Raw genomic sequence first — 13,795 nt, 5'->3', positions numbered from 1 at the left:
GTGGGTGAGATGGATGATAGTGGAGAGATGGAGACATGGAGCTGAGAGAGGGTGAGCTGGATGATAGTGGAGAGATGGAGACATGGGGCTGAGAGAGGGAGAGATGGATGATAGTGGAGAGATGGAGACATGGGGCTGAGAGAGGGAGAGCTGGATGATAGTGGAGAGATGGAGACATGGGGCTGAGAGAGGGAGAGGTGGACGATAGTGGAGAGATGGAGACATGGGGCTAAGAGAGAGAGAGCTGGATGATAGTGGAGAGATGGAGACATGGGGCAGAGAGAGGGAGAGATGGATGATAGTGGAGAGATTGAGACATGGGGCTGAGAGAGAGAGAGATGGATGATTGTGCAGGGAAATGATGGAGAGCACTACGAGACAGATATGATGATTCCTCCCGACTGATGAGGTACATTACGCACACACTGCTCCACTTTGGCAGAGAGAGGGAGAAAAAAAGGATGATTTGAAATTATAGTAATCTTATTTCAAAGATTTGGGAGAATTTAAGTGGGTTATGCATGATTAATGATCATTTTTTATTCTTTGTGAAATTATAATTACTCTGAAGAAACAAATTCCTCTCTTATGATTAATTCAGCAAATCATTTATTTACACTTGTTTTATTTTTTTCACACCGATTATGAATCAGTATGTACCACTCAAGATAATTCAAATGAGTTCAAATGTTTTGCTGTGGCTCACTGATTGTGACACAGAATAGTAGGGGACTACTGGTCTTTCAAAGGGTCATCTTATATTTCAATGTCCTCAGCATGAATCGATTGTTGTTATTCTCTTGCTGCTCAGTTCCTGTCCAGAAGTATTGTACTTTGATGTCCGGTCCTTTCATATTAATTTTCACCTTTTACCAAACAACGAGCCAGTCTTTAGTAACAATGTTGTTGTCTCACACAGCTATCTTAAGACAAATACACTTAACTGTAAGTCGCTCTTGATAAGACCGTCTGCTAAACGACTGAAATGTAAATGGCAACTGTTCAACTTTTCCTCAGTCAGTCTGTTTGTGCTTCATCTCAGAGTGTAGATTAGAGATGACAGACACACTGCATATCCTTGTATCTTCCACTGACCGCATTGGCACAATCAATGTGCCATTCACTTCAATGGGGGGAAATCTTGTACTTCTACAGACACTGTGCTTACGTTTTAAGATTTCAATATGATACAAATTGCTTTCCCCAGCCCCAGCCCCGTTCCATCCTTCCTTGTGAAATGATCAGCAACCACTCCACAGTGTAATTTCCCAATATAATGACTCTCATCTCCATTCTCCGTCTACAATATTCTATCGCAGATTCCCAGCCCTCTGGGTATACAGGGCTGCTGTGGAACAGCCAAGCATTGAAATATGTATCTCCACCAGATATGGCATGAGCCTTATTGTTAAGATCCAGTCGAGAGGGAAATGCTATAGCAATACATAAGGCATATTTAAATGTAAGCTCAGTGGAGGGATTCGAGTGACGTCAGTCAAAGTCAAGTAGATATACAGTATAATTCAATGTTTCTTCTGGATTTCTAGCTCACCTGAAGCTATCTATCTAACCCAGGGTTGTGTTATCTGTCCTCAGGTCAGCGAGAATGCAAAGCACGTATTGTTGTAATCAAGGTTTCTGTGTTGTCTGTGATCTGTCCTCAGGTCAGTGAGAATGCCAAGCAGGACCTGAAGGATGGCTTGTCTCTGTACAACACAGACAACAACGTAGGCCTTAGGAATGCATGGAACATCATCCAAGCAGAGGTTTGTAGTATGTGAACACACTGAACACTCTGGGATCATCATGACTGCACACTAACTTTCATGTGGACACAAGTTCACCTCAGGATAGAGCAAAAATGCATTTACTGTATAGCGAAGCCTTATTTACCATGAATGTTTAAAAATGTATTATTAATGGAACATCCAGTATGGAAAGTCCATATTGTTTCTTCAAATATGCTATGGGCTCCTTGAAGCTACATAGGGACTGCATTGTACAGGGAGCATAAATCATTACAGTAGACTACTTACTGTGGTATTTATCAGATTTGGTTTAAGGGCTCACAGACAGGTAGCACTAACTGTGTGTGTGTGTGTGTGTGTGTGTGTGTGTGTGTGTGTGTGTGTGTGTGTGTGTGTGTGTGTGTGTGTGTGTGTGTGTGTGTGTGTGTGTGTGTGTGTGTGTGTGTGTGTGTGTGTGTGTGTGTGTGTGTGATGCAGTGGAAGTGTTGTGGGGTGGTAGGGTACACAGATTGGCATGAGGCCCTCAAGGAGAAAATGGTACCCGACCGCTGCTGCCAGGAGCACTACCAAGAATGCGGACGCAACTCCACCAACATGTTTTGGACAAGGGTGAGCGGACTGGGTGGGCACTGGGCAGTCACAAGATTTCACAGTCACAAGATTTCACAGTCACAAGATTTCACAGTCACAAGATTTCACAGTCACAAGATTTTAAACTTGTTTAAAAAGACTTCTGAAGTTTGTAATTTTCCCTTTGAAATGTCAGACTTGATTTTCCCTTGTCCATTAATTGTAATCCAGAAAACAATTCATATCTTGTGGCTGCAGGACTTTTTTCCTACTGTAGCAAACTGGCTCAAATTAAGATCCTACATCTGTAGGTAATGTGCAACAATCCAATGTATTTTCCAATGTCACAAGCCTGGGGAAACAGAGCACTTTTCTGTTATTATATTATTATTTATACTATTATTATTGTTATTATTATATTACTAAACTAGTTCATTTGCAAGTGTGTTAAGATAAGGATTAAATTGTTTTGAATATCATTACGATTTTAAATGGTTCTGCATTTTTGGTCACCATGTAAACTTTTGCTTTCATTATGCGTAAAGCAGTTTGATTTCAAATGTAAAAATAAAAAAAATTCACCTTTATTTAACCAGGTAGGCTAGTTGAGAACAAGTTCTCATTTGCAACTGCGACCTGGCCAAGATATAGCAAAGCAGTGTGAACAGACAACAACACAGAGTTACACATGGAGTAAACAATAAACAAGTCAATAACATAGTATAACTTTTTTTTATCTATATACATTGTGTGCAAAAGGCATGAGGAGGTAGGCAATAAATTGGCCATAGAAGTGAATAATTACAATTTAGCAGATTAACACTGGAGTGATACATGATCGGATGAACATGTGCAGGTAGAGATACTGGTGTGCCAAAGAGCAGAAAAGTAAATACAATAAAAACAGTATGGGGATGAGGTAGGTAAATTGGGTGGGCTATATACCGATGGACTATGTACAGCTGCAGCGATTGGTTAGGAGCTCAGATAGCAGATGTTTAAAGTTGGTGAGGGAGATAAAAGTCTCCAACTTCAGAGATTTTTGCAATTCGTTCCAGTCGCAGGCAGCAGAGAAAAGGCAGCAGGAAAGGAGGCTAAATGAGGTTTTGGCTTTAGGGATGATCAGTGAGATACACCTGCTGGAGCGCGTGCTACGGGTGGGTGTTGCCATCGTGACCAGTGAACTGAGATAAGGCGGCGCTTTACCTAGCATAGACTTGTAGATGACCTGGAGCCAGTGGGTCTGGCGACGAATATGTAGCGAGGGCCAGCCGACTAGAGCATACAGGTCGCAGTGGTTGGTATAAGGTGCTTTAGTAACAAAACGGAAGGCACTGTGATAAACTGCATCCAGTTTGCTGAGTAGAGTATTGGAAGCTATTTTGTAGATGACATCCCCGAAGTCGAGGATCGGTAGGCTAGTCAGTTTTACTAGGGTAAGTTTTGCGGCATGAGTGAAGGAGGCTTTGTTGTGAAATAGAAAGCCGACTCTAGATTTGATTTTGGATTGGAGATGTTTGATATGAGTCTGGAAGGAGAGTTTGCAGTCTAGCCAGACACCTAGGTACTTAAAGATGTCCACATATTCTCGGTCGGAACCATCCAGGGTGGTGATGCTAGTCGGGCGTGCGGGTGCAGGCAGCGAACGGTTTAAAAGCATGCATTTGGTTTTACTAGCGTTTAAGAGCAGTTGGAGGCCATGGAAGGAGTGTTGTATGGCATTGAAGCTCGTGTGTAGGTTAGATAGCGTGTGGTCCTTGTGTAGGTTAGATAGCGTGTGGTCCTTCTGTAGCTCAGTTGGTAGAGCATGGCGCTTGTAACGCCAGGGTAGTGGGTTCGAACCCCGGGACCACCCATACGTAGAATGTATGCACACATGACTGTAAGTCGCTTTGGATAAAAGCGTCTGCTAAATGGCATATATTATTATTATTATATTATAGCACAGCGTCCAAGGAAGGGCCAGAAGTATACAGAATGGTGTGGTCTGCGTAGAGGTGGTTCAGGGAATCGCCCGCAACATCATTGATATATACAGAGAAAAGAGTCGGCCCGAGAATTGAACCCTGTGGTACCCCCATAGAGACTGCTAGAGGACCGGACAACATGCCGGTCCTGAGCATTTACAATACAAAACATCAGGGACTTCAGTTCTAATATTTGCCATGTAATCCTGCCCAGCGGGGATGACCAGATAGTCATGTATGTTTCAGTATAGACAGGACACACTGTAACAGCTGAAACTGTAAAAAACTCAACCCGCAAGATGGAGATAGTAATTGTGACCTGCGAATGAACTCGCGATAACATCTAACCGTATGCATGAACCAGACATGATAGCTACAGTGATTTAACTGCGTCTGTGTTCTTTTCTGAATACCCTTGTTTGTCTGAAATATGTCATGTCTCCCACATTCAAAATGTATCGTGTTAAATTGCTTGACATTTCGGCAGACCGTTATTCATCTCCATCAACTATCACTATTCCTCTATATCTTCTCCATCGCCCTGTATCCTTCTCTCTTCTATCTCTTCTTTCTCACTCTCTCTCTGTCAGGTGCTAGTGTCCACTCACTCTTCGATTGTTATCCTTCTGTCCCCTAGGGCTGCTATGAGAAGGTGGAGGAGTGGCTCGATGACAATAAGCATCTCATGGGAACCATTGGCATGTGCATCTTGGTAGTGCAGGTAAGCAGCAAGCTTACTCCTCTCTCAACCTGCCTGTGAGAGACAGCCCCGTAATAAGGTCCATGCTCAGTGGGTGTAGTAGCACACACACATTCTGCCATACTGAAATATTGAAGATGGTGTCTGGGTCACCCTGGTCCTGTCTGAGGGAATGAAATCCCCCTGGCGCTGTGCCGAACACTGGAGGTGGATCCAGAGCCAGACACTTGGAAGTGATATGAGACCTGATAAAGAGATCTCAGCATGCTGCTGCATCTCTATGTTCCTCATGTGTGTCCTTCTTGTCTTACTCTCTGTCTACCCTAAAGTACATCTCTGTCTCGCTGTCCTTGTGGTGTGCAATCTTACTAACCTAAAGTACCTGTCTCTCGCTCTGTCTGTCCTAGTGGTCTGTCTCTCTGACTAACCTAAAGTAACTGTCTGTCTCTCTGTCCTTGTGGTCTGTCTCTCTGACTAACCTAAAGTACCCAACTCAGAAGTCTGACTCACTTTCCTTTTTGTCTGACTATCTTCTGTTATTGTGTGATTCTCTGTGTGCCCTACCTGTCTGCTCCTTGTCTACCCTTCCTGTCTTCCCTACCTGTCTGCTCCTTGTCTACCCTTCCTGTCTTCCCTACCTGTCTGCTCCTTGTCTACCCTTCCTGTCTTCCCTACCTGTCTGCTCCTTGTCTACCCTTCCTGTCTTCCCTACCTGTCTGCTCCTTGTCTACCCTTCCTGTCTTCCCTACCTGTCTGCTCCTTGTCTACCCTTCCTGTCTTCCCTACCTGTCTGCTCCTTGTCTACCCTTCCTGTCTTCCCTACCTGTCTGTCTCCTTGTCTACCCTTCCTGTCTTCCCTACCTGTCTGTCTCCTTGTCTACCCTTCCTGTCTTCCCTACCTGTCTGTCTCCTTGTCTACCCTTCCTGTCTTCCCTACCTGTCTAACTCCAGCATTCTGTCACTCTGCTATCACCTACCCTCTGTCTCAGAGGCAGCAGAGCCCAATCTCTTTCATGTAGACTAGTGTAGTCACCATGATTTTAGACTGTACCACAGGGATGGTATGCTTCTGTCTGCACACACACAAATCCAAAACACACCTAACATTTGCATAGGGTGTTTGAGAGGGAGGGAGAGAAAGAGAGCAGGAAAGAGAATGAGAGAGAATGGGGATCTGGATCTCCTCTAAAGCATAATATATAATAGGCTGAGCATGTAGCAGCAGAAGGGCAATAGACCCTTCCCCTTTCCTCTGCAGGGCTTTGACCTTTGACCTGACCCCACCACCTAGATAACATCCCACAGCCCATTAGTGAGACAGTACAGTACACCTGTATGCCAGGGCTCCGACACCTAACGAAAAATACATTACAGACAAGACTTTACAATTTACATACATTTCAAAACATGAACATGTAGTGTGTGTGTGCATCTATCGTTTACACATACATGTCAGTACATACACACAACAAGGGTGTGGGTCTGTGTGTGACAGTGTATGGTTTGGGGTGTGATCTGTGGTGTGTGCTTAGCCTTGCTCTGGAGACTGGTATAATAACTGTGATTACACACTCAAGGTAACTTCTGGCTGCAGTAAGTGCAGTCTGCTTCTGTAACAGACCTGGTTTCAGTCTCACAACTGTAAACCCCATCCATATGGCACTCCAGGCAGGCTAAGGCAAACGCTGAACGTTTTTAAAAGATTTTAAATAGTATTTGAACCCAGGTCTGTTCTATAATAAAGAGTACCACTCACTTCCGTCCTTACTGCTTCAGATAAAGAATTTAGGATCAGCCTTCCGACTTTGTTTGATGTGAAAGTAGTCGTGCGTATCACAGGCTATTTCTTAATGGAAAACTTCAAAGAGAATAAACAATTTTCAGGTGCATCAAAATTAGCCTAATTGACATAATGCGCTCACTTATCTCACTTTATTCCTTCAGTGAGATACAGAGGAAGCTTGTTATGTGTGGAGAGAGAGAGGTAACACAACACTAGTGTAGCACAGTACAGATGTAGGATCTTAATTTTATCACCCTGTTGCAGGAGAACTTTCTGCAACTTGTAGAGTATTTGAGGTTTAAATAGGCTTCTGAAGTTTCTCATTTCCCCTTAGAAATTTCAGACTTGATTTTACCTTACAAAAAATCAACCGCTACAAAAGTCTGACCAGGTTTCAAATACAATTTCAAATATCACAAACGTCCGAAGTTTGGGAAGTATTAAAAAAAATGTGAATACACTGACTCAAATACACTTGCATGCGTTTACCCAGGTATTTAAAAATAGTATTTTTAAAGAATTATTTGAAAATCTTCTTAAATACAATTTGGTCTAGTATTTTTTTTATTGAATTTTTTTGAATTAACGATTCAAATACTTAAACAAAAGTACTTGTTTTTGACTATGTATTTTAATATACTTAGAAGTGGACTACAGGACCAAGCACGCCCCCATTCTCATCGACGGGGCTGCAGTGGAGCAGGTTGAAAGCTTCAAGTTCCTTGGTGTCCACATCACCAACAAACAAACATTTTTTTATTTAACTAGGCAAGTCAGTTAAGAACAAATTCTTATTTTCAATGAGAGCCTAGGAACAGTGGGTTAACTGCCTCCTTCAGGGGCAGAATGACAGATTTTTACCTTATCAGCTCAGGGATTTGCTCTTGCAACCTTTCAGTTACCAGTCCAACACTCTAACCACTAGGCTACCTGCCGCCCCAAAATGGTCCAAGCACACCAAAACAGTCGTGAAGAGGGCACAACAAAACCTATTTCCCCTCAGGAGACTGAAACAATTTGGCATGGGTCCTCAGATCCTTAAAAGGTTGTACAGCTGCACCATCGAGAGCATCCTGACTGGTTGCATCACTGCTTGGTATGGCAACTGCTCGGACTCCGACTGCAAGGCACTACAGAGGGTAGTGCAAACGGCTCATTACATCACAAGGGTAAAGCTTCCTGCCATCCAGGACCTCCATACCAGGCAGTGTCAGAGGAAGACCCTAAAAATTGTGAAAGACTCCAGCCACGCTAGTCATAGTTCTCTCTGCTACTGCACAGCAAGCGGTACCTGAGCGCCAAGTCTAGGTCCAAGAGCCATAAGACTCCTGAACATCTAGCCAAATGCCTACCCAGACTATTTGCATTGCTCCCCCCCTCTTTACACCACTGATACTCTATGTTGTCATCAATACATAGTCACTTTAATAACTCTTCCTTCATGTACATAATACCTAAACTAACCGGTGCCCCCCGCACATTGACTCTATACTGGTACCCCGCTGTATATAGTCTTGCTATTATTACTTTACTGCTGCTCTTTAATTACTTGTTACTTTTATCTCTTATTCTTATCCATATTTTTTTTTAACTGCACTGTTGGTTAGTAAGCATTTCGCTGTTGTATTCGGCGCATGTGACTAATACAATTTGTTTTGACACAGACAATGTTTTTTTTTATACCAGATACTTAATGTCTGACAAAAATATCAATTAATTATAATCCAAATAATAATTTGCATTTCTTGTGGCTGCAAGATTTTTTCCTGCTGTAGCAAACTGGCTCAAATTAAGATCTTACATCTGTATACACATCACTCAGAGCTGGCTGCACTGTACCATTCATTGTGTCAATAACAATAATAAAACCCATTTAGACTTCAAATTCACTGTGTTCTCCCTCTCCTCTGCAGCTCCTCGGCATGGCGTTCTCCATGACACTGTTCCACCAAATCCATAGAACGGGGAAGAAGTATGACGCTTAGCGGGTGACAGACGGCACACAGTGAAACGAGCCCCATACGCTGCCTGATGGGAAAGACTCTGGATGACCCCCTATCCCCCCCTTACCCACTGCATCACTAAGCCTCCCCATTCTTCCCAGAAACCCTGTATAGACTGCAGCTGTGTCACCCTCCTCCTCTGCTCTGTCCACTCCACCATTCATTTGCCAAAGAAAAATGGGACTAGAAGACAAAAGGACAAATATACTTTTGGCAAGGAACCCTTAGGTTATCGCTCTCCTCTTCAGAAGTACATTTCTATTTTTGGGGTGCTTGTACTAACAATTTTGTGGGAAGTACGAATTTTGTGAAACGACAAACGCTTTACTAATACTCACATCCCCCTGCAAGGCAAAGAAAGAGAAGACAACAAAACAGATATTGTAGTTCCCTCCTGGCTTTCATGGATTTTGTCGTGTTGATTATTTATGTTAACTTTCCCTTGTAAATGATGAAAGGCTCCAACATAGCATGCTAGTTTTCTACTCCCTGGAACTTTTTGTTATTGAAAATGTCAGACAACAATGTTTTTTTCCCCATTACAACATGATTTTTTTTCTAAATGTGTTCTTTATGCTCATATGGAATGGAGTGTTTGATATGCTAAGTCTTATCTCTTGTCAGAGCTGTAAAATGGATGAGGCTGTGGATGGCCAGAGGCCAGGGGTTAGGATCAAGGTTATAATGCCAGGAGTCCTTAGTGTGTGGTGCTCTGGATTCAGACAGGTTCTTGGAATGTCAGGAATGTTCTGTGATAGGAAGAATTACAAATCTTGAAATCAGTAGTCATTTCAACCAAATCACCCAGATAACCATCTCACCACGCAACACACAAAGAAACATACCAGTGTTGTTCTCGTTTCAACTTCCACCTACATTTACATTTCAAAGTTTAGTCATTTAGCAGACACTTATCCAGAGTGAAATACAATTAGTGCATTCATCTTAAGATAGTCTATAACCACCAGTACTTCCATTCTGAAATCAAATAAATAGACGGTTACAAAATGAATGTGTTTAATATGGGCCCGTCAGGACTGACACATATCTGGTGCTCTCTCTCTCTCTCTCTGAGGGCTGAGACTAGTGACTGCAGCATTAGATCAGATTGATGGAGCTACTACTACAGTGGAGGCAGCGTGAGATTTGAGAGGAGAGAGAGAACAGAACTGCTGGATGGATGGCTGCCTTCAAAAGTCTACAACAGCATTGATCGTCTGAAGAGTTTCTCTGCTGTTTCTCCTCTTGCACACCTGAACTCTTTAAAAAATCCCTCTCTTTCTCCATCTCCTTCTCTCTCGCTCTCTCCTCTTCCTCTCTCTCTTTCTTTTTACATGTCAGAACGGCAGGAGAGATAGAAACTCTTCGCAGTACACATTTCCACTGACATTCCTTCTAGACTAAGTGATGATGTATCTATCTATACCTCTAGTCTGGATGCTACTGCTGTTGTAGTTTTCAAAGCACATCCCCTGCTTCAGTCTGTCACAGAGGGGGTGGAAGGTGAGGGAGGGAATCGGATTAAAAGGTGATGCAGTGGTTTAGATACGGCAATGCGTCCTGTTACTGGCGCCACAACGTAGGTCAATGGCTCAACCACAGGAGTCCTGAACAACAAGTGTAGTTCTGTTCAGGCCACTTGGATATCTACACTCTAAACTACTTAGGAGGGCTTTACCAACAGGATCATGTCCATTAGGCTCCATCAAAACAGATCAAAACAGTGTGGGACTACCTGGAAACGCACATTTTCCAATGCTTGCCCTAATGAACGCAACCCAGTTTTCCTTTAACATGTCATCGTGCAGAAGAAGAGGGAACTTTATGAGGCGTTCACTGCCAACCGTCTGCTTGTAGTAATCGATAAACTGATTCATCATTAACATGCTGAACTGGCTTAATGTTTACTGTACTTTGGGAAATTTGATAAGAAGTTAGATAATCTGGCCCAGAAGTTGCAAAGATAAAAAATGTTATCTTTTTATTTTTTTGAATTTTACCCCTTTTTCTCCCCAATTTCATGGTATCCAATTGTTTAGTAGCTACTATCTTGTCTCATCGCTACAACTCCCGTACAGGTTCGGGAGAAACGAAGGTTGAAAGTCAAGCATCCTCCAATACACAACCCAACCAAGCTGCACTGCTTCGTAACACTGCACCATCCAACCCGGAAGCCAGCCGCACCAATGTGTCGGAGGAAACACCGTGCACCTGGCAACCTTGAGTGCACTGCGCCCGGCCCGCCGCAGCCAAACCCTCCCCAACCAGGACGAGGCCAATCACCCCACGGACCTCCCGGTTGCGGCCAGTTACGACAGAGTCTGGGCACAAACCCAGATAGTCTCTGGTGCAGTACAGCGCCCTTAACCACTGCGCCACCCGGGAGGCCCAAATAAATGTGATCTTACAAATGTAAGAGGGTTAGGGGCTAGGATTCTGCTTGGGATAAGAAGTGTAAGAACTCTGACACTGCATTGCTGCTACATGAATAATAAAGGGGAAGTAAAGGTAATGTAACCAAACACAGCTAACTCAGAGACACTGCTGCCTAGCTTTTACCCTCTCCGTCTGCAGCAAGGATCATCTGCAGGATCATCTAAGATCATTAATTAAGGCTTATTAGGACATCTTTATTTGAACATATTGGGATGTACATACCCTACATAGTGGTAGATTGCAGTAGATGCTGGTTTGTGTGTAGCTGCGTCACAGGCTCAGTTGGTTGTTGCTCACCTTTACCTCTGATTCACCAGATGCCCCTGTCATACTCCACAGGGAAAACATGACAGCTGCTGATGTAAAGCACAGGCTTCACATCCCCTCAGCCTGGGTGCATCCACAAACAGTCGTCACAATTTAGCGCTCCAGCAAATTCTGCAAGGTACATGCCAGGATAGACATTTGTAGCGACGTGACAGTTGTTTTTGGTCCCTTAAGAACTTGCTTGCTGTAGAGTGTAGACCTACATGTGTATCCTTTGTACCTCCCTTGTAAATCCTTGCACCCTCTCCCTTGAGTAAGATTGGGTGGTGGTGAGGGGCGTTTTATTTGTCACTATGCTTGCTCCCAGAAGTAATACTGCATCTAACATCATAGACTTAACTGATTATATCTGTGATCATTACTGTATTGTAAAAGTCTGATATTGCCACATTGTGTGAACTGATTTCGGGTGGAATGGTTTGATGTTGAATGAAATGCAGAATAGCCTCTTCAGCATGAAGATAGATTGATATATATTTAAAAATCCTGAAGACGAACCAGCTTCACACTGTTTATATGTCAGACGTGGTTCAAGCATCATCTCAAAATCCCAAACTGTTTTTCCGTTGTCATTCATGTAACGTGTAACTGTCACTGCCCTCTTTGAAATGTCAGTTTTCAACCATTCAGAAATGTTTCTGTTCTTCTGAGGGAATTCATTCATGTCTTTGCTTCTCTCACATTCTCCCATCGTCAATTGGTTTCTCAGTGTTTTAACAATTGTTGTTTGTTCATGTTCGTAGGGGTGCAGTATAAGAAGGCCTGTTACTTTAACACAAATTGTTTTTGTCTCTTGCTTTTATACAATATGCTGTTTTACTATGTTCTACTTGGCTTTGTTTTGTCTGAAGCTCACTGTCAGTTATCCGGAGAACATAACATCATTAGTATTTTATCCTCGGGATTATAAAAGGATAGTTAGACGGGAGAGTTGAAGATAAAAGAAACTCTCCTGTTTAAGGTGCAACTAAACCACCTTCCTGTCTTAACTTTGCCACAGGCATTTATCCAAGTCCCGTTTTGAGGGAGGAACATGCAGTCAGAGTAGGACGATATACGAAGATCTTTTAAATTAAGAGTGCTATTCTATTATCTGCGGTATGTCTTTAACCATGCCTGTACCACTTTTATAAATGCCTGCCCAACCTTGCCCTGTGGAATGTGTTAAATCTCAAATGACACTGACTAAGCAACATAATTCCTTTTACTGCATTAAGCTTATGCTAGTCCTGAGTGTAAATAATCACATTTCACAAATGATCAACTGTTGCAGTTGCACCTCTACAGTAGGAAGGAACTCATGAACCTAATACCTATTGGCATCATTTGATATGAAATGAAATTCTAAATGACAGCAGGATCTTACCAACTAACACCTACGCTCTCTCTGACTGTATATTTTTGGAAATCATTTTCTCAGCTGTATGGGTGTTAACTAATATCCTACCCATTAATTGTTATTTTATTAATATTTTATTCCTTTGATAGTTTGTTTGAATTTGTACATTTTCATTCAGGAGCAGTGTATATGAAATGTTCATATGTTTTTTGAGGTTAGTACTGTATTCATGTTTTTACACTATTGCAGCTTGTAGTGAGAGATACATTTCATGCATGGATTTGGAATGAGCATTAAGTATTGACTCTCTTCACATGGAAACACTGCCACAGACTAGAGACGGAAAGGGAAGAATGGTTGTTGGGGTTTTGTCGGCTATGAGGGAATTTGAAAGGAAGCAGCTCATTTCTATCAACCACCTTTGACATATTTTTATAATCTCTTCTCTAATCCCCCACCACTAAAGCTGACTATCTGAGCTGTTCTGAAGTGTATGCTCTTGAATAGTGTGTTTGATGTAGTGTCGTGGCAAACGGCAGTATTATCTGCTACATGTCAGCCTTGTTCTGTGGAGTTTCTCTGCTACATGTAAAATCACTCTGAATATAAGGTGGTGCACTACATTTCATTCTTTAAATCCTGCTATTTTTGAAATAAAGGAAAGTGTGTCGCAAAATTCCATGATACCCTGTACACTCATTTGCCTTTCATGTTTGAAGACTGACATTGTTAATGTGTTGCTTTTTTGTTGGCACTGTTAACTATACCGTATATGTGTGAATCTAAAAACTATACCGTATATGTGTGAATCTAAAAAACTATACAGTATATGTGTGAATCTAAAAAACTATACAGTATATGTGTGAATCTAAAAAACTATACAGTATATGTGTGAATCTAAAAAACTATACAGTATATGTGT

General features: G+C 42.3%; 1 protein-coding gene across 5 annotated transcripts in view; it reads left to right on the top strand.

The window, feature by feature from the left end:
- The window catches only part of LOC118395826 (tetraspanin-9), a 318,797-nt gene extending 305,246 nt beyond the window's left edge, over nucleotides 1-13,551 (top strand). For all 5 annotated transcript variants that reach the window (XM_052466039.1, XM_052466038.1, XM_052466040.1 and 2 more), the window contains 4 exons: nucleotides 1,665-1,766; nucleotides 2,226-2,357; nucleotides 4,923-5,006; nucleotides 8,682-13,551. In XM_052466039.1, coding sequence (XP_052321999.1) covers nucleotides 1,665-1,766; nucleotides 2,226-2,357; nucleotides 4,923-5,006; nucleotides 8,682-8,753 — 390 coding nt within the window. In that variant the 3' untranslated portion in view covers nucleotides 8,754-13,551. The remainder of the gene's footprint in view (nucleotides 1-1,664; nucleotides 1,767-2,225; nucleotides 2,358-4,922; nucleotides 5,007-8,681) is intronic.
- The last annotated feature ends 244 nt before the right edge of the window (nucleotides 13,552-13,795 follow it).

This window comes from Oncorhynchus keta, chromosome 17 (assembly GCF_023373465.1).
Source record: "Oncorhynchus keta strain PuntledgeMale-10-30-2019 chromosome 17, Oket_V2, whole genome shotgun sequence".
NCBI lineage: Eukaryota > Metazoa > Chordata > Actinopteri > Salmoniformes > Salmonidae > Oncorhynchus > Oncorhynchus keta.
This window is presented reverse-complemented; position numbering and strand designations above follow the sequence as displayed.